General features: G+C 47.3%; 1 protein-coding gene across 1 annotated transcript in view; it reads left to right on the top strand.

Moving 5' to 3' along the window:
- Nucleotides 1-21,143, top strand: part of BEND4 (BEN domain containing 4) — a 30,777-nt gene extending 9,634 nt beyond the window's left edge. Inside the window, exons 2-4 of the mRNA XM_058193624.1 lie at nucleotides 13,168-13,740; nucleotides 14,647-14,738; nucleotides 20,844-21,143. Coding sequence (XP_058049607.1) covers nucleotides 13,168-13,740; nucleotides 14,647-14,738; nucleotides 20,844-21,143 — 965 coding nt within the window. The remainder of the gene's footprint in view (nucleotides 1-13,167; nucleotides 13,741-14,646; nucleotides 14,739-20,843) is intronic.
- The last annotated feature ends 236 nt before the right edge of the window (nucleotides 21,144-21,379 follow it).

Below are 21,379 nucleotides of genomic sequence, written 5' to 3'. Positions count from 1 at the left end.
CTGTGTGTCTCTTCTCTCTTCTCTCTCTCTCTCTCTGTCTCTCTCTCTCTCTCTCTCTCTCTCTTCTCTCCTCTCTCTGTGTCTCTCTGTCTCTCCTCTCTCTCTCTCTCTGTCTCTTCTCTCTCTCTCTCTCTCTCTGTCTCTCTCTCTCTCTCCTCTCTCTCTCTCCCTCTGTCTCTTTCCTCTGTGTCTCTCTGTCTCTCTTTCTCTCCTCTCTCTCTCTCTCTCTGTCTCTCATTCGCTCCTCTCTCTGTGTGTCTCTCTTTCTCTCCTCTCTCTCTCTCCCTCTGTCTCTTCTCTCCTCTCTCTCTCTTTCTCCTCTCTTCTCTCCTCCCTCTTTCTCTGTGTCTCTCTTCTCTCTCTCTCTCTCTGTGTCTCTCTTCTCTCTCTCCTCCTCTCTCTCTCCTCTCTCTCCCTCTGTCTCTCTCTCTCTCTCTGTGTCTCTCTTCTCCTCTCTCTCTCTCTCTTCTCTCTCTCTCTCTCTCTCTCTCTCTCTGTGTGTGTCTCTCTCCTCTCTCTTTCTGTCTCTCTTTCTCTCCTCTCTCTCTGTGTCTCTCTTTCTCTCCTCTCTCTCTGTGTCTCTCTTTCTCTCCTCTCTCCCTCTCCCTCTGTCTCTTTCTCTCCTCTCTCTCTCTCTCTTTCGCTCCTTTCTCTGTGTGTCTCTCTTTCTCTCTTCTGTCTCTCTCTGTCTCTTTCTCTCCTCTGTGTCTCTCCCCCTCTGTCTCTTTCTCTCCTCTGTGTCTCTTTGTGTGTGTGTGTCTCTCTCGCTCCTCTCTCTCTCTCTGTGTGTGTGTGTCTCTCTCCTCTCTCTCTCTCTCTCTTTCCTCTCTCTCCTCTCTCTCTCTCTCTCTCTCTCTCTCTGGTTTTTATTTTCCCTAGTTTAACATTTTTATTGAGTTTATAAGCTAAAAGAAGACACAACATAGGAAAGTAAATAGAAAAACAATGGGGAAGGCTTCCACCTCTCTCCCTTGCATTAAAATAGGGCATTAACATTAAATCACAATCTTTTGCTTTTTCATAATAATATAAACGAGCCATTTCTAAAAGAGTCTGTCAGTCGAACAGGTAAAACCCAGAGTTTCATTCTTTGCCACATCAAGCACGAAGTTCAGCAGCGGTTTCCACGTGGAAAGAAAAGTTATTTATGTTCTTTTCTTTAATCAAAGCGGTCAGTTTTGCCATTTCAGCCGACTCCATCAACTTCTGCAACCGTTCCGCCATGGGAGGAATCGAAGCGTCCTTCCATTTTTGCACACACAATAAATAGTCTTGCTGCTACTGTCAACATATATAGTGACAAAGTTCCAAATTTTTTTTCCCCGTGAGTCCCAAAAGGAAATAAAAAATCTGGTTTCATCATTATCTCCATTTTCAAAATTTTCGGTATTAAAATAGGGATCTAAATTTGTTTTCTGAGGTTTTCACGGGTGTTTGTATGTAGGTCTTTGGTTGTTCGGGTTTTCTCCCGTGTAAAATTGGAAAATTGGAAGTGTCTTGGCGACGTTTCGACGAAGTCTCATTCGTCATCTTCAGGCTTCAGCTTCGTGCTTTTGGGAGCATTGCTACATATTTATCCAGTGGTTCGGACCGGTTTGTAAGAACCGGTAATAAAACTGGTGGGAGGCTCCACCCACAGAGCCTGACGTCATCAGGAAGCTTCTGTGCATGCGTGCGCAGCCCTGTTGCAAACCGGTAGTAAAGTTAAGTAGAACCAGAGATGTAATCCAGCAAATTCTGACAGGTTCTGGAGAACCGGTAGCGGAAATTTTGAGCAGTTCGGAGAATTGGCAAATACCACCTCTGGCTGGCCCCAGGAGTGGGGTGGGAACGGAGATTTTGCAGTATCCTTCCCCTGCCACGCCCACCAAGCCACACCATGCCCACCAAGCCACACCCACAGAACCGGTAGTAAAAAAAAAAAAATTGGATTTCACCACTGAGTAGAACCTACTCCTGGCTTTATCGCATGCGCACCATAGATGATAAAATGTCCCTCCGCCTTCTCGTTTTTAACAAATGGTTTATTTTGGTTTGTTCGTTTTTAAAAATGGCCCTTCCCATCCAATTCCTACAGGATTGCTGCCACGTTCTGCGTGGAGAACGTATATGCAGGTCTCTTTTGGAGAGGGAGGGTGAGGCCTGTGGGGTACAGGAGGTGGTCCTCGACGTACGACCATTACCCAGCCCAACATTTCTGTTGTTAAGTGAGGCATTTGTTAAGTGAGGTTTGCTCCGTTTTGCGACCTCGCTTGCCGCAAGTGCTTAAGGGAATCTTAAGCAGTTGTTACAGAAGTCACACCGCCATTAAGGGAATCTGACTTCTCTGTTGATTCTACTGGATGCCTCACCCGTCACAAATGTGAGTCAGTTGCCAACTGACTGAGTTTTGATCACGTGGCCGTGAGGATGCTACGACGGCCGTAAGTGTGAAAAACGGTCATAAGTCTCTTTTTTCAGTGCCACTGTAACTTTGAACGGTCACTAAATGGACTGTTGTAAGTCGAGGAATGACATGGATGTCTTCTATGGTCAATGCAATCCTAGGCTTCATTAGTAGATGGATAGAATCAAGATCACGTGAAGTGTTAATACCACTTTATAAGGCCTTGGTAAGCCACACTTGAAATACTGCATCCAGTTTTGGTCACCACACTATAAAAAAAGATGCTGAGACTCTAGAAAGAGTGCAGAGAAGAGCAACCAAGATGATTAGAGGACTGGAGGCTAAAACATACGATGAACAGTTGCAGGAACTGGGCACGGCTAGTCTAGTGAAAAGAAGGACCAAGGGAGACAGGATAGCAGTGTTTCAGTATTTGAGGGGCTGCCACAAAGAAGATCGGGTCCACCAGGAAGACAAGAGAAGAGAAGAATGAAGAAGAAAGGAGAGAAGAGAAGAGAAGAGAAGAGAAGAGAAGAGAAGAGAAGAATAAAGAATGGAATGGAATGGAATGAACAAAACAGAATAGAATATCGGAATAATAGGATAGGATAGGATAGCATAGCATAGCATAGCATAGCATAGCATAGCATAGGATATTGGAAAAAAATAGAATAGAATAGAATAGAATAGAATAGAATAGAATAGAATAGAATAGAATAGAATAGAATAGAATAGAATAGAATAGAATAGAATAACAAATGGAATGGAATGGAATGGAATGGAATGAATAAAACAGAATAGAATATCGGAATAATAGAATAAAATAGAAGACAATGAGAAGAGAAGAGAAGAGAAGAGAAGAGAAGAGAATAACGAATGAAATGGAATAACATAGTTGGAAGGGACCTTGGAGGTCTTCTAGTCCAACCCCCTGCTTAGCAGGAAATCTATTTTTCAAAGCACCTGAAGCCAAGGAGAGAAGCAACGGATGGAAACTAATCAAGGAGAGAAGAAACCTAGAACCTAATTGAGGAAATGGGGATTTTGCGGTAACCTTCCCACGGAATGGGGTGGGGATGGAGATTCTGCAGTATCCTTCCCCTGCCATGCCCACCAAGCCACACCCACCAAGCCACACCCTCAGAACCAGTAGTAAAAAAAATTGAAACCCACCACCGGGCCAAACGTAGCACAGAGTCAAACAGGACTTCTCAGAGCTTGAACCAACTATATGAGCTAATTGCTTCCTGCAAAGGCTCCCATCCGTTTGCTCCTCTTTTATGTCTTATGGGAGGGGCCAATCAACTCCAAGCCTTACTCCCGAGTCGCCCTTTTTTCCCTTAATTGTTCTTGCCTACTGGCAGCTCTGCGCATGCGCTCACTGGGAACAGGCTGAAACTGTTCTTCTGCCTCGCTGATGTCAGATTCCAGAGGCAGCACATAACTCCCAGATGGCCCTGGCCCCCTCTCTGCCTCCGACACAGAGCCCTCGTCCGAGCCTTCCCCAGACTCCAGGACTGGCCCATGTTCCTCCCCAACCTCCTCACTGTACCACAACACCTGTAGTCCCACCAATCCAGTCGTTCAAAGCAGGCACGTTGAACAATCATCCAGAATTCTTCGTGGGGAACCCACCGGCTTGAAAAAAAAACATATCACATGTATGTTGCCATTCTGGGGAGGTTAACTTATGCCTTCAGATTCCATATGAGTCTCAGGATCTGCTATATTATTTGCATACAGTGTTTGTTCTTCTTCTCTTTGACGACTGAGAGATTTTATGCCCGACTGATGCTCTTTAAAAAAATAAATAAATAAATAAAACAGTTTTCATTTACATAATGGAACAGCGAGAGCACAAAAGAAACTATTCAAATGTTGATTTTTATTTTATTTTTTTTTGCTCCCCTCCTTCCAGATCTATAAATTGTCAGATACCTACCGTTAGTGGGGGGTTTTTTTTCTTCCTTTCTATAGGCCCCGATGAATAACGTAAGCAAACTTGCAATTATCTGCATTTCACTTTGACATCCTCAAGCAAATCCTGACCATTTAGGCGGAAAGGGGAGATTATGAGATGGTTTCATTATCGAGCGCCGTAAAAAAAAATAAAAACAAAATGCCCTTCAGAAGACTTTTAACTGCGTGGAATGGATGATGGAATGCAGATTGTCAGAGGAACACGGCTGCCTGGATGCCTCCCGTGGTACCCTGTTTCCCCCAACCGGAAAATAAGTCTTAGCATGATTTTTCAGGATGCTCGTAAAATAAACCCTACCCCAAAAATAAGCCCCAGTTAAGATTGACAGCCAGATGGTGCATTTGGTACTGTATTTCTCCAAAAATAAGACCCAACTGGAAAATAAATCCTAGCATGATTTTTCAGGATGCTTGTAATATAAGCCCTACCCCCAAAATAAGCCCCAGTTAAGATTATCAGCCAGATGGATGCATTTTAGTACCCTATTTCCCAAAAATAAGACCCAACCAGAAAATAAGTCCTAGCATGATTTTTCAGGGTGCTCGTAATATAAGCCCTACCCGCAAAATAAGCCCCAGTTAAGAATGACAGCCAGATGTATTCATTTAGTACCGTATTTCCCCAAAAATAAGGCCTAAGCAGAAAATAAGCCCTAATGTGTCTTTTGGAGCAAAATTTAATATAAGAACTGGTCTTATTTTTGGAGAAACATAGTACTACAACTCCCGTCCCTCACTCAAGAGAATATAGCACGGGTGGTCCTCGAATCCCAAATTCCTGTGGTTAATTGAGTTTTGCCCCATTTTATGACATTTCTTGCCACCGTTGTTAAGTGAATCACCGCGGCCGATATGTTAGTCACACGGTTTTTAAGTGAATCTTGCTTCCTCATTGACTGAGCTTGTCAGAAGGCCACAAAAGGGGATCACGTGACCCTGGGACACTGCAACCGTTGTAAGTATGAATTGGTTGCCAAGCATCCAAATTCTGATCACATGACCATGAGGATGCAGCCGTAAGTATGAAAAATGGTCAGAAGTCACTTTTTTTAGCGTCCCTTGTAACTTGAAACGGTCACTAAATGAACTGTACTGAGAAAAAAATGATTTAAGATATTTTTAAAATGCACGGCAAGAAAAACGTAGCAGGATTTTTGGAAAACAGAATTGCCCTTCAGCTGAATGTTGAAATTACTACCGTTATTAAAACACCTTTTGCATGTTGGTGTAGGAGAGAATGAGAGAGAGAGACAGAGACAGAAACGGATGGTGGGAGAGACAGAGAGAGGGAGGGAGACAGAGTGAGACAGACAGAGACAGAGCTAGAGACAGATACCGAGAGAGAGAGAGAGGGAGGGACAGAGAGAGAGACAGAGAGATGGAGACAAGGAGATAGAGACCAAGAAACACAGAAAGGGAGGGAGACGGGGGGGGAGACAAAGAGACAAAGAGAGACAGATTCAGAGGCAGAGGGAGGGAGAGAGAGAGAGGGAGGGAGGAGGAGGGGGGGGGGGAGGAGAGAGAAACAGAAACAGAGAGAGGGAGGAAGAGAGAAACAGAGAGAGAGGAACCAGAAACAGAAACAAGAGAGAGAGAAAGACAGAGAGAGAGGGAGAGAGAGAGAGACACGGAAACAGAGAGAGAGAGAGGGAGAGAGAGACAGAGAAAGAGAGGAGGAGGAGAGACAGACAGACAGAGACAGAGAGAGAGGAGGGAGACAGACAGAGAGAGAAACAGAGGGAGGAGGAGAGAGAGAAAGGGAGAGGAGGAGAGACAGACAGAGAGAGAGAGGGAGAGAGAGGGACGGAGAGAGAGACAGAAAGAGGGAGGGAAGGAGGAGGGAGGAGAGACAGATATACAGAGAGAGACACGGAAACAGAGAGAGAGGAGGAAGAGAGAGAGAGAAAGAGAGGAGGGAGGGAGGAGACAGACAGACAGAGACAGAGACAGAGAGAGAGGGGAAGGAGAGAGAGAGAGAGAAACAGAGGGAGGGAGGAGAGAGAGAGAAAGGAGAGAGGGAGGAGACAGACAGAGAGAGAGACAGAGAGAGGGAGAGAGAGAGACAGAAAGGGAGGGAAGGAGGGAGGGAGGGAGAGACAGACATACAGAGAGAAACACGAAGAGAGAGAGGGAGAGAGAGACAGAAAGAGAGAGGGAGGGAGGGAGAGACAGAGAAACAGAGAGAGGAGAGAGAGACAGAAAGAGAGAGGAGGGAGGAGAGACAGACAGAGACAGAGAGAGGGGAAGGGAGAGAGAGACAGAGAGAGAAACAAAGAGAGAGAGAGGAATGGAGGGGGAAGAGAGAGAAAGAGGGAGGGAGAGAGAGAGAGAGAAAAAAAGACAGACAGAGAGAGAGGAAGGGAGAGAGAGACAGAGAGAGAGAGAAAGAGAGAGAGAGGAAGGGAGGGAGGGGAAAAGAGAGAGAGAGTGCGTGCATCACAGAGGGTTAGTCGTGTCTTCTTCTGTGGGTCGAGTGCTCCTCTTCTCTTCTACTTGCAAAGCAGATGCACTCCGTGACAGTTCTGTCTTGATATAATATTTCATCAACCAGACATGGAGCAAGCACAAGAAACAGCAAGTAGTTGCCCGACAGTTCCTTCTCTGACAAAGGAATTGCATGATTTAAGTTCAATGGTTTCCAACCTTGGCCACGTTAAGATCTGTGGACTTCGATTCCCCTCGCTGGCCGGGGAATTCTGGGAGCTGAAGTCCCACAAGTCTTAAAGCAGGCCGGGGTTTTGGACACCTCTGATTTAGGGCAATTAATTGCAGCCCTCAAGAGCGCCACCTTTTGGCTTGGCTTGCCAGAACTTCCTGATGGAAATGGAAGATCCAGGTTTGTGAAGAAGAGGTAAACTTCGCACGAGAGCCAGGATTGTGCCATTAAAAAGGTGTGACTTTGGCAAAGATGTATGGATAGAACAGCAAAACAGAAGGAGATCTGTATTAGGAGCGCCGGCAGCCCCAGTGAAACGTTTCTCTCTCAACGCAGGCTGACACGTCCATCCAGCAGGGAGATAAATAGTCGCCTGCCACATCTATTCATCTCCGCCCCCTGCCTTTGATCCCCAGACTAGGCTGGGGCTTTGCTAGCAGCGGGGCCTCTTCCATCCCAAGGACCGGCCCATAGAGTTCCACTGCTCTCCTCTCCTCTGCCTTCTGCGCATCCACGCATCAGGCACTGAACCCAGCTGTTCCTCCTCCTCCTCATCAGCCACCTCCAGACCTGGGGGCTGTTGAGTCTCCATCTGAGGGCTGACGGATGGCCCAGGCTCCACCTCCGTCTCTCCCTCCCTCTCTCTCTCTCTCTCTCTCTCTCTCTCTCTCTCTCTCTGCCAGCTCCATTCCCTCTTCCCCCTCGGAGCTCCCTCAGGTTGCCTTGACGCTGACCCCAACTCCCACGCCTCCTTCTCCTCCTCTGATTCGGCTGCTGGAGCGGCCGGGCAGCTGACACAACAGTGTTGTTGATTCCACGATACACACTTTGCAGGGTTTCTCCATATTTATGTCCTCTATCTGCCCCGGACTTACATCAAGAAGCCAGCCTGCCAATTCTGATTGTGAGAGGTGACCAGGGAGGGTGATAAATTCTCAATATTTCAGTTGATTCATCCTGTCAGTCAGAGAGCCGTTGGGGGCAAGAAGCGATCCCGAATCTCTCTCCTGTTGTCTCTGGGATGGCGGAAGCCCAAAATAACTTTTGTCCCGGCCGTAGGACTACACAATACATCATGACAATTGGGGTGACTTTCTCCTTTATTTGCTGCGTTCGCTTTCTTCACGGAGCTCCATCAAGCTTTGCATTTTAGCGATAATGCCTCCCGTTCTTATCCGCCTTATCAGCCCCAGCGACTCTGGGATATCAATAGTGATCTGAGTCCCTTGTGACAATTCAAATTTACTGCATTGTCATCTGGGTTGTCTGCCTGGAGACGGGGAAAGGGCTGAGCAGCCTCTCTACGTTCAGTGGTGGAGTCACGCTTTGCATGCAAAGCATCCCGTATTCAGATCTGTTGCAAAGAAAGAAAGAAGGAAGGAAGGAAAGAAGGAAGGAAGGAAGGAAGGAAGGAAGGAAGGAAGGAAGGAAGGAAGGAAGGAAGGAAGGAAGGAAGGAAGGAAGGAAGGAAGGAAGGAAGGAAGGAAGGAAGGAAGATACTCCAGAGAAGACAAATGATGAGAATCAATGGCTTGGCTCTGAGTTAAAAACAGTTCACTCCAATAAAGAGTAACCTACAACACACACACAACACAAACACACCAGGTATTTACTTACTTTCCCTACCGGTTCACAAATGTGTGCACACGGGCCCTTCCACACACGCACCCGGCCTTCTGCGTATGCGCTCTGCTGGCGCACGAGCCTTCTGCGCATGCGCCCGGCCTCAAAAATGTGCCTAAATAGGAATGTCATAGGGCTGGTGGGCAGGCCCATCTGAGATTTCCGCTACCGATTCTGCCAAACCAGTCCGAACCGGCTGAAAAGGGCCTCTGTGGCTCAGACTGGTAAGACAGTCTGTTATTAACAGCAGCTGCCTGCAATTACTGCAGGTTCAAGTCCCACCAGGCCCAAGGTTGACTCAGCCTTCCATCCTTTATAAGGTAGGTAAAATGAGGACCCAGATTGTTGGGGGCAATAAATTGACTTTGTATATAAATATACAAATAGGATGAAGACTATTGCTTAACACAGTGTAAGCCGCCCTGAGTCTTCGGAGAAGGGCGGGATATAAATGCAAATTTAAAAAAAATACCATTTCTGACACAACACATACCCACAAACACAAAGTAGGTTGGGCTGAGGGATCATGGCTGGTTCCTTATCCTCTAGGTCAGGGCTTCCCGATCTTGGCAACTTTAAGAACCATGGACTTCAACTCCCGAAATTCCCCAGCCAGCCTTTGCTAAAGGTTCAACGATTCTTGGTCACTCTAGTCCAGGGGTGTCAAACCCGAGACCCGCGGGCCAGATGAGGCCTGAGGGTTGTTTAAATGTGGCCCATGGGCCAGCCTGGAGATAGCAAAGAACCATCTCGCAGTGCCTCTCCCAGCCAAAACGGGGCACTGGGGGTGGGCCACGTGCAGCTACCCCCCCATGCTCCGTTTTTGGCCTGGATGGCCTTCTGCAACACTCGGCTGGCCAAAACAGGGTACGGCAGAGTTCATCCTGTCTCCCCCCTCACTGCCCCCCTGGCCAGCCTACGGAGGAGAACTACAGTGTTGATCCGGTCCTCGAAGAAATCCAGTTTGACAACCTTGCTCTAGTCCTTATTCTTTTAGAGCAGGGGTGTCAAACTCGAATACATTGAGGGCCACATCAGGGTTGCGTTGAGCTGGGTGTGGCCAACTCAACGGCACTTGCGTGTGATGGCCCGAGGGCTCTGTCAGTGAAAACGGGCTCCCGAGCTCCGTTTTCGGCTGCGATGACCTCCGGCAACCCTCTTCCAGTGAAAACGGAGCTCATGAGGGCTGCACTGCGGGCCGGTCCTTCACTGTTTCCAGGGCGGCCCCATGAGCCAGATCTAAGTATCCCGCGGGCCCGGTGTGGCCCCCGGGCCTTGAGTTTAACACCCCTGTTTTAGAGCCACAACTTGTAAGAGGTTCTGTTTAGGTCAGAGGTCTTCAAACATGGCAGCTTTAAGACTTGTGGACTTCAGCTCCCAGAATTCTCCAGCCCAGCATAACTTAGCTGGAGAATTCTGGGAGTTGAAGTCCACAAGTCTTAAAGCTGCTAAGTTTGAAGACCTCTGGTTTAGGTACGCAGCAAAAAACAAAAAAAAACAAAAACCCCAAAAAACCCCCAAAAATCAGGACGTCTTTCGATTTGGGTAACAGTGCGAAAGGGATCAACCCATTTATATTAAAATATGATTTTTATTTTTCTTTGGGTCTGTCTCTTCTTGTCCTGCAGCCCGTACGGTTTATGCAAATCGTACCACGCTATAAACTCCAAACTGGACCCATAATAAATGCATTCGCCTCCTGCCTTCTTTCGTGGATCCACTTGGAAAGGAATAACCTGCCTCTCTACATTCTATCATTATCATTAATAACAAAGACATAATGGAAAAAATCAAAAAAAAAAAAAAAGCAATCCACATTATTTAGAAACAGCCTTATTTCTAATTCGGTGTTTTGTCTCCTCTGGATTTTTATTTTTATTTTTTTTGAATCTGTTACTACAAGAGGTTGCTTCTCTCTTTATTTGCCGTGCAAGAAATGATCTTTCGCAGGAAAAAAATCATCATATACTCGGCTGAGGGCATCGCAATATTTCAGACCTCTGTGTTCCTATCTGAGCTTCATTAACGGATGGAGGAGATAAGAAAACGAGACAAAGGGAGGAAGGGATTTCTGCCAATTTAGGATAATCCTGATTAAAATGCACAGGGTAAATACAGCTTCAGGTCTCGGATGCGATGATAGGATTAAAAAGGAATGGGGTGGGGGGGAAACACGGCATGCATATTTGAATTACAAAGTTCCAATCAATATCATGCGTTGGTATTTTCTTTTTTTTCCCCAAAAGTGAATAATGAGGGGAAAGGAAGGCATTGTGATATCAAAGCTGGAGCTGCCATTTAAATTTTCATGACTCTCTTATTGTCTAATCAGAAGGCTTGCTGAGTCCTTTGTGTCAGAGTGTGTGTTTGTGTGTGGGTGGGTGGGGTTAGGTGGGTGGGTGGGTTTTCTAGAGCCGCGAGTTCCACAAAAGCTTCTTTTTTTTTTTGTGGGATCCTCAGTGCCCTCTTGAGGTTGGTGGCTTTCTTTGTAGACGTTTCATGACCCAGCTAGATAACGTCATCAGGGCTATGAGGGATTGGGGTTTGCCCTGTCTTAACGCTGATGATGCTACCTAGTTGGGTAAGGGGACATCCGCAGGAAAAACTGCCAAACTCAAGAGCGCCCCAAGGATGTCATGATCCTCCTCTCCCTCCTTTGCTCTTTCGCCTTCTCCTTCGTTCCTACCGCTGATGATGTTACCTAGTTGGGTCGTGAAACGTCTGCAAGGAAAATCTGTAGCGATTCTCAGTCAACCAGGTCACGGTTGTCCGAAAGCTGCTTTTTTTCAAGAAGCAACTGGACTTTCTTGGGTTTTTTTTTTTCTTTTCTTTTGAAGAAAAGCATCGAACATCGAGTTGGCCAACCCTTCGGCCATTCCTTGGAGCTCTCCAGGGTCCTGCGGTTTCCTAACAAGGCAGCTTAGCTTTATGCGCTGCGCTGCTTAAATGTTGCAGGATTTAGTCGCATCGAGTTAAAAACAGACATTGGAGAGTCTTTTTTTTTTTTTTTAAGGGCAGTGAGGAGACCAAACTGCTCTTTGTTGTGTTATGGGCCGTTGTGGCTCTCCGCAGATTTTAAGCCTCTTTAAAAAGATCCCTGCGTGGAAGGCAAATACTTCTTTTTTTTTAAAGAGTTATTCCAAAGCAATTCAGTTTTTCCATCCTTCCCAAGTCGGTAAAATGAAGACCCAGATTGTTGGGGGAAAGAGGCTGACTCTGTAAACTGCTTAGAGGGGACTGTAAAAGCACTACGAACCGGTATATGTCTAAGGGCTGTTGCTAGCCCTTCCTTCCTTCTTTCCTTCCTTCCTTCCTTCCTTCCTTCGCTCCCTCCCTTCCTTTCTTTATTCTCTCCTTCCCTCCCTCCCTACCTCCCTCCTTCCTTCCTTTTCATTTACATTTCCTTCCTTTTCATTATTTTATTCATTTTTTCTTTCCTTCCTTCCTTTACTCCCTCCCTCCCTTTCTTTATTCTCTCCTTCCCTCCCTCCCTCCCTCTCTCCTTCCTTCCTTTTCATTTACATTTCCTTCCTTTTCATTATTTTATTCATTTTTTCTTTCCTTCCTTCCTTTACTCCCTCCCTCCCTTTCTTTATTCTCTCCTTCCCTCCCTCCCTCTCTCCTTCCTTCCTTTTCATTTACATTTCCTTCCTTTTCATTCTTTCTTTCTTTCCTTCCTCCCTCCCTCCCTCCCTCCCTCCCTTCCGTCCTTCCTTATTTTTAATTTTTTATTTTTTATTTGCATTTATATCCCGCCCTTCTCTGAAGACTCAGGGCAGTTTACATTGTGTTAAGCAATAGTCTCATCCATTTGTATATTATATACAAAGTCAACTTATTGCCAAAGTCAGCTTATTGCCCCCCCAACAATCTGGGTCCTCATTTTACCTACCTTATAAAGGATGGAAGGCTGAGTCAACCTTGGGCCTGGTGGGACTTGAACTTGCAGTAATTGCAAGCAGCTGTGTTAATAACAGACTGCATTAGTCTGTTGAGCCACCAGAGGAGCCCTGGTGGCCCTTCCTTCCTTCCTTCCTGTTTTCATTTCATTCCTTTTCATTTTCTTTCTTCCTGCCTGCCTGCCTGCACAGTGGTTAGAATGCAGTATTGCGGGCTAATTCTGCCGACTGCCAGAGGTTCGTAAAACAAGGTCCCAAATTGCTGGGGATAAGATTCTGACTTTGTAAACTGCTTAAGGAGGGCCGACACGGGCTGCGAAGCGATTTATAAGTCTACATGCTATGGCTATGGCTTTAGGACTGGACTAGAATTTTAAATTTTAATTTGGTTTTAACGGGGTTTTATTATTTTTATTGTAATTTTAATATTCGGCCTTATTCAATAAGTTTTTTAATTGGTGTTTTATCTTGTATTTATATTCGTGTTTTTTATCAGGCTGTAAACCGCCCTGAGTCCCTCGGGAGATAGGGCAGTATAAAAATGTGATTAAATAAATAAATAAATAAATAAATAAATAAATAAGAGGCCGGCCTTGAAATGTCCTTTTTTTTTTCCCTTTCAGAGAGTCGTTTGATCTTGGATGCTTTTGCTCAGCAGTGCAGCCGAGTCCTTAGCCTGTTAAACTGCGGCGGGAAACTCCTGGACAACCATCGTCCTCCTCCTCCTCCGCTGCCTTCCTGCGTGAAGCAAGAAAGCCAGGCTTTCAATGAGAGACCCGAGCACTGCCAGCTTGGGAAGATGGTGCACAGCCAAGCCTCCGAAAACTTCGACTTCGAATTGCAGTACATGCAGAAGAAGCAGCAGACCTCGGCTTTCTTGCGGGTGTTCACCGATTCGCTCCAGAACTATTTGCTTTCCGGAGGTTTCGCCGCGCAAAACCACGCCTCCTCGGCTGGGGATTTTGGTCCTTTGGCCGACATGGAGCCGCTGTCCACTTCTCCGGCGCACACCTTGGGGGGATGGGCTTCCCCCGCGACTTCGGAGTCCCACGGACACCCGTCTTCTTCCACGCTCCCCGAGGAGGAGGAGGAAGAGGAGGAAGGCTACTGCCCTCGGTGCCAAGAGTTGGAGCAGGAGGTCATTTCGTTGCAACAAGAGAACGAAGAACTGCGGAGAAAGTTGGAGAGCATTCCGGGTGAGTTGGATCGGGTGAGATTTTCGGGATAGGATGGAGCGACTCGTAGTGATCAAAGGACTGCCCCGTAGCGTTTTTGGATCAAAAAGAGGAGTAGAAAGTGGGGGGGGGATAGAGTGAAGTAATGCAGTTATATAGGTAGTCCTCGACTTACAACAGCTCACCATTCAACGTTACAACGAAGTTGTGAAGGTTTTTCACACGGTTGCCAGATCAAAATTGAGACACTTGGGAACTGACTCACATTTATGACGGTTGCCGCGTCCCGAGGGGGGCGGGGGGGTCCACGTGATTCTCCTTTTGCAACCTTCTGACACGTGCAGTCGAAGGGGAAACCAGATTCACTTAACAACCGGGTTATTCACTTGAGAACTGCAGTGATTCACTTAACAACCATAGGACGAAAGGTCATAAAATGGGAAGACATTCACTTAGCAAACGTTCCCCTTAGCGACAGAAATTTGGGGCTGCAGACCTTGGCGGTGTCCCCTCTGTTCACGGGATCAAAATTCAAGACGCTTGGCCACCGGTTCGTATTTATGACCGTTGCTGGGTCCCAAGATCACGTGATCCCCGACCTACTGATAAGCCTAGTCAAGAGCGAAGCCGGATTCACTTAACAACCAGCTTACTAGAGAGGTACTTCGGAGGTATTACGTAAATGGAGGGCGCTTGTACTCACGTGCGAAGTTCCACGCGTGTGAGTGGAGCTTCATGCACGAGTGGGCAAGCACCTCCCCTCCCTGCTCGCATGAGTGTAGCTCGACGTCCACACCCTGGCCCAGTTTCGAACAGGCCACGGCCCGGTGGTGTACCGTGGACGAAATTGGAGACCCCTGCTTTACTAAGTTTTGCTCTTAATCAAAGAAGCACAGTGTGATCGTGGGAACTTCCTTGTTTTTGCAGTGCCCTGCCAAACTGTTTTGGACTATTTGAAGATGGTCCTTCAGCATCATAATCAACTCATGATGCCGCAGACGGTGGAGCAGCCGGCAGAGGTAGGTCTCGATGGGCATACGAGGGGGGACACCAGCAGAAAGGTTTGGTCCAGGGGTGAAATTCAGTAGGTTCGGACAGGTTCTGGAGAACCGGTAGCGGAAAGTTTGAGTACTTCGGAGAACCGGTAGTGGAAATTTTGAGTAGTTCGGAGAACGGGCGAATACCACCTCTGGCTGACCCCAGGAGCGGGGTGGGAATGGAGATTTTGCAGTATCCATCCCCCAGGAGTGGGGTGGGAATGGAGATTTTGCAGTATTCTTCCCCGAGCAGCGGGGAGGGAATGGAGATTTTGCAGTATCCTTCTCCCAGGACTGGGGTGGGAATGGAGATTTTGCAGTATCCTTCCCCCAGGACTGGGGTGGGAATGGAGATTTTGCAGTATTCTTCTCCCAGGACTGGGGTGGGAATGGAGATTTTGCAGTATCCTTCTCCCAGGACTGGGGTGGGAATGGAGATTTTGCAGTATCCTTCTCCCAGGACTGGGGTGGGAATGGAGATTTTGCAGTATCCTTCCCCTGGAGTGGGGTGGGAATGGAGATTTTGCAGTATCCTTCCCCCAGGAGTGAGGTGGGAATGGAGATTTTGCAGCATTCTTCCCCGAGCAGCGGGGAGGGAATGGAGATTTTGCAGTATCCTTCTCCCAGGACTGGGGTGGGAATGGAGATTTTGCAGTATCCTTCCCCCTGGAGTGGGGAGGGAATGGAGATTTTGCAGTATCCTTCCCCCTGGAGTGGGGAGGGAATGGAGATTTTGCAGTATCCTTCCCCCTGGAGTGGGGAGGGAATGGAGATTTTGCAATATCCTTCCCCCTGGAGTGGGGAGGGAATGGAGATTTTGCAATATCCTTCCCCCAGGAGTGGGGTGGGAATGGAGTTTTGGCAGTATCCTTCCCCCAGGAGAGGGGTGGGAATGGAGATTTTGCAGTATCCTTCTCCCAGGACTGGGGTGGGAATGGAGATTTTGCAGTATCCTTCCCCTGGAGTGGGGTGGGAATGGAGATTTTGCAGTATTCTTCCCCGAGCAGCGGGGAGGGAATGGAGATTTTGCAGTATCCTTCTCCCAGGACTGGGGTGGGAATGGAGATTTTGCAGCATTCTTCCCCGAGCAGCGGGGAGGGAATGGAGATTTTGCAGTATCCTTCTCCCAGGACTGGGGTGGGAATGGAGATTTTGCAGTATCCTTCTCCCAGGACTGGGGTGGGAATGGAGATTTTGCAGTATCCTTCCCCTGGAGTGGGGTGGGAATGGAGATTTTGCAGTATCCTTCCCCCAGGAGTGGGGAGGGAATGAGGATTTTGCAGTATCCTTCCCCCAGGAGTGGGGTGGGAATGGAAATTTTGCAGTATCCTTCCCCCAGGAGTGAGATGGGAATGGAAATTTTGCAGTATTCTTCCCCGAGCAGCGGGGAGGGAATGGAGATTTTGCAGTATCCTTCTCCCAGGACTGGGGTGGGAATGGAGATTTTGCAGTATCCTTCCCCTGGAGTGGGGTGGGAATGGAGATTTGGCAGTATCCTTCCCCCAGGAATGGGGAGGGAATGAGGATTTTGCAGTATCCTTCCCCCAGGAGTGGGGTGGGAATGGAAATTTTGCAGTATCCTTCCTCCAGGACTGGGGTGGGAATTGAGATTTTGCAGTATCCTTCCCCTAGGAGTGGGGTGGGAATGGAGATTTTGCAATATCCTTCCCCTGCCATGCCCACCAAGCTACGCCCACCACGCCAAGCCACGCCCACAGAACCGGTAGTAAAAAAAATATGAATTCCACCACTGATTTGATCCATAGGAGCTCTCAGTTTGGGTCAGTATTCGATGGACGGATGAACAAGAGTTTCACTTCGTTAAACAAAGGTGAGGTGTGTTTTTTTAAAAAAAATCAACATCCTTATTTCTCACGGGCAACACATTAGTTTGATGAGGGCCTGTGGACCAGTGGTAGTTCTGCCCAAGAGGACTTCTTCACCATCAGAGAAGATCAACCAGGATGATGAGGGGACTGGAGGTTGAAACATACGATGAATAGTTGTAGGAACTGGGCCTGGCTAGTCTAGTGAAGAGAAGAACCAGGGGAGACAGGAGAGCATCTTCCAGTATTTGAGGGGCTGCCACAGAGAGGATGAAGGGGATCAAGCTATTCTCCAAAGCACCTGAAGGCCAGACAAGGAATAATGGATGGAAACTGATCAAGGAGAAATTCAACCTGGAAATAAGGAGGAATTTTCCAACAGTGAGAACAATCAACCCATGGAACAGAAGTCGCATTCAGAAATTATGGGAGCTTCATCCCTGGAAGCTTTCAAGAAGCGACTGGACTGCCCTCTGTCAGAAATGGTGCAGTAGGGTCTCCTGCTTGGGCAGGGGGTTGGACTGGATGACCTCCAAGGTCCCTTCCAACTCTGTTAATCTGATAATTAATTTACCATCCCTGGAAGCTTTCAAGAAGAGACTGGACTGCCCTCTGTCAGGAATGGTGTAGCGTCTCCTGCTTGGGCAGGGGGTTGGGCTAGATGACCTCCAAGGTCCCTTCCAACTCTGTTCATCTGTTAATCTTCACATTAAGCAGTGCCCGTCCTTATGTTCGAAAGCCCTTTTTTTTCTCCTGTTTTGCAAGCCTTTGTCTCTTTAGGCAGCATCATTCCACCGATGTTAAGGGTGCCGCACGTCGTGTGTGGCACACTGTTGCAAAACTTGATTGCCTCCAAAGGACGTTGCGTACCAAAAAAAAACCCTCTGCTATTCTGTGGAAGACGCAGTGGTGTGTAAGTGTTAATGAGATTGCTGTGCATATATTAAACGGTAATTGAGCGGAGCTCAAAAATAGAGCGGGAGGGGGAGAGAGAAGGAGAGAGCGAGAGATTTGAATGGTGTCATTTAGAATTAGGTCAGATTTATTATCTTGTAGCAAGAAACAGTGATCTTCCGAAGCTGATTCCACAATAAGATTTTATATTGTTGCTAAACTAACTTCTCTGTTGACAAATTGACCTAAATCTTGAGCTAACCTCAAGACAGGGGTGGGGCTGCTGGGGGTTCACAGGGGTTCAGGAGAACCTCTAGCTAAGATTCTGTGCAGTTCGGAGAACCCCCAAATCTCACTCCTGGCTGGCCCCATCCACCCCTCCCCTTCCCTTCCCTTCCCTGGAGTCTCCACGCAGACTGTTCTGGATGCGAGGTAAGTGCAGGGTTGTGCCCGGAAGTTCAGGAAGGCCGGAAACAGCTCCGTTTCCGACCTCCAGAAGGTCTCTGGAGTCTGGGAAGGCCGTTTTCGCCCTCCCGGAGGCTCAAAGGAAGCCTCTGGAGCCCGTGGAGCAGGGCTGAAATCCAGCCGCTTCTGATGGGTTCTGGAGAACTGGTAGCAGAAATTTTGAGCAGTTCGGAGAACCAGTAGTGGAAATTTTGAGCAGTTTGAAAAACCAGTAGTGGAAATTTTGAGCAGTTTGAAAAACCAGTAGCAGAAATTTTGAGCAGTTCGGAGAACCGGTAGTGGAAATTTTGAGTAGTTCAGAGAACTGGTAGTGGAAATTTTGAGCAGTTCGGAGAACCAGTAGTGGAAATCTTGAGTAGTTCAGAGAACTGGTAGTGGAAATTTTGAGCAGTTCGGAGAACCAGTAGCGGAAATTTTGAGCAGTTTGAAAAACCAGTAGCAGAAATTTTGAGCAGTTCGGAGAACCGGTAGTGGAAATTTTGAGTAGTTCAGAGAACTGGGAGCGGAAATTTTAAGCAGTTCGGAGAACTGGCAAATACCACCTCTGGCTGACCCCAGAGCGGGGTGGGAATGGAGATTTGGCAGTATCATTCCCCACCACACCCACCAAGCCACGCCTACCAAGCCACATCACACTCACCACGCCACGCCCACGGAACCGGTAGTAAAAAGTTTTGGATTTCACCACTCCTGTGGAATGCAAAAACACTCCCTCCCCCACTGTGGTGCAGGAGGCCGACCAGGCAACCCACGGCTCTGGAGCTGCATGTGGCTCTTTCATCCCTCTACTACGGCTGTCCATCGCCGGTCGGCTCCACAATTGATAGGGCTTTCGGTTAGGGCAGGTAGAGGAAAAAGGACACTGTGCTAGGAGAAGACTCTATGGTGGGGGAACTCGACTTCCGGTCAGCTCCAGAAATGAATTGGGGGCTTCCGGTTAGGACCTGTTGTGGCTCCCACCCCCGAACCTGGCCCCATGCCCGAGAGTGACTCAGAGCCGGGCCTGCTGCCAGAAAGTGATTTGGACAGTGAGGGGGAAGGGCCGTCAGGACTTACCTCAGAAGCACCGGCCTCCCTGGATCAGCTCCAGGAGCCAGAAGCAGGCCAAGCGAAAGGGATAACGAGGCCTCCTTCTCCTGACTCTTCCCCCCCCCCAGGCCACGCCTGCAGACCCAGCTGACAGCAATCAGGTTCGGCTCAATCCCAGGTTTCGTAGGCAGGAGAGAAGGGAACAGAAGCAGGGGAGGGGCAGGCCTAGGAAGTGCTGAGTCATGGAGCCACACCCCATAGGATATAAAAGGCAGCAAGAGCTGGTGTGTCTCTTTGTATCAGGCAAATCCACGGATTGACTAGAGCTGAAGGTTGTGACTCACCAGCGTCTTGGCAGCTATTGAGGGCTCTTGGCAGACGCTGATTCTTTTGCTGCCAGAGCTGATAAGAGCCAGCTAATTAAGCCATCGTTCGGACGGAGGCGAGGAGGACACAACAGGACCTTTGTGGCTCTTTGAGTGTTTAAGGTTGCCGACCCCTGTTCTAAGAGCACAAAACAAAAAGGATCGCGCCAATTTGTGTAAATCGGTTTGTTAAAGAATCATTTCTGGAGTACCATCTTTGCCATTTGCCTGAAAAGGCCTGTTGGATTCACACCGCTCCAAAGGCGTTTTTATTTAATTTTTTTACACATTTTAAGAGAAGAATGGAAAAGACGATTCTTCGCCAGCTTTCTCAATCACTGGATCTTGACACTCTTTAGCTCATCTGCAAAAGCACATCATAAATAGCCTCTTCTCTTCCTGAGATGTTCCCATTCTATCTTACTCTTCCTGTTTGACAAAATGCAAATGCAAACTTTGTTTAGAGTGTTATTAAGATGAATAATCCATCGCTCCCAGGTGTCAGTTGGGATTACAGGTTTGTCTACTGCATTTTACAGTTGCCTTTGTTTTTTACTTTTGTGTATCTGGCATTTGAACTCTACCTTCTTTCTCTCTTTTTTCTTTTCCTCCTGATCACCTGGGGATGCTGGTTGCTATATGGGGTTTATGCTCAAGCAGGGGGTTGGACTAGAAGACCTCCAAGGTCCCTTCCAATTCTGTTATCCTGTTCTGTTATCCTGTTATTTTATTCTTTTATAGTGTTATTCTGCTATTCTGTTGTTGTTGTTGTTATTCTGAAACTCTGTTATTCTATTTATTCTGTTATTCTGCTATTCTCTTATTCTATTCTGTGAGTCTATTCTGCTATTCTGCTGTTCTGTTATTGTGCTATTCTGTTTTGTTTTTTCTGTGATTCTATTCTGTTATTCTGCTATTCTGTGATTCTATTCTGTTATTCTGTTGTTGTGTTATTCTGCTATATTGCAGTTCTGTTATTTTGTTATTCTGTTCTATTCTATTCTGTTACTCTATTCTATTATTGTATTATTCTGCTATTCTATTCTGTTATTTTATTGTGTTATTCTGCTATTCTGTTATTCTGTTCTGTTATTCTGTTGTTCTGTTCTGTTTTGTTATTCTGCTATTCTATTCTGTTGTTATGTTATTCTATTCTCTTCTTCTCTTCTTTTGTTCTATTATTCTCTTCTGTTATTCTGTTATTCGGTTCCACTATTCTGTTATTCGGTTCTGTTGTTCTGTTCTGTTGCTCCGTTCTGTTGTTATTGTTATTTTGCTATTCTATTCCGTTGTTCTGTTATTCTATTCTGTTCTTCTGTTCTTTTGTTCTATTATTCTGTTCTGTTATTCTGTTATTCGGTTCCACTATTCTGTTATTCGGTTCTGTTGTTCTGCTCTGCTGTTCCGTTCTGTTGTTCTGTTATTCTGCTATTCTATTCCGTTGTTCTGTTCTTCTGTTCTGTTCTTCTGTTCTTCTGTTGTTGATTCCGTTGTTCTGTCCTTCTCAGGGGAGCAAGCAATTGCTGAACAATTACCCCGTCTTCATCACTAGCAAACAGTGGGACGAGGCCGTCAACTCTTCCAAGAAAGACGGGCGGCGTCTCCTTCGGTACCTCATCAGATTTGTCTTCACCACCGATGAGCTTAAGTACTCGTGCGGCCTTGGAAAACGAAAAAGGTCAGTGCAGTCAGGAGACACTGGTCCTGAAAGACGCCCTCTGGATCCAGTGAAAGTAACATGTCTCAGAGGTACTGCATGTTTTCACTCAACGTCCACCACCATGCACAATCTCATTTCACCCCATTAGACGAGCGGTAGAGAAGGGAGGGCCCTTTCGGGGGGGAACGTCCCGGGGCTTAGATGGAGTCGCCCTTTTGAAAGGAAGCGATGGAGATGCAAGGGGTTTTCTGCCCGGTTGCTGGGTGGGCGTGGCCTAGTCAGACTCCTGCACCACGGTGGGGGTGGGGGGCTTTTTGCCCTCCCTGGGCTCTGGAGGCTTTCCTCGAGCCTCCAGGAAGGCAAAAACGGTCTCCCCAGGCTCCA

The sequence above is a fragment of the Ahaetulla prasina genome, chromosome 8, assembly GCF_028640845.1.
Source record: "Ahaetulla prasina isolate Xishuangbanna chromosome 8, ASM2864084v1, whole genome shotgun sequence".
NCBI lineage: Eukaryota > Metazoa > Chordata > Lepidosauria > Squamata > Colubridae > Ahaetulla > Ahaetulla prasina.
Note: the sequence above shows the minus strand (reverse complement) of the source record. Positions and strands in the feature narration are given on the sequence as shown.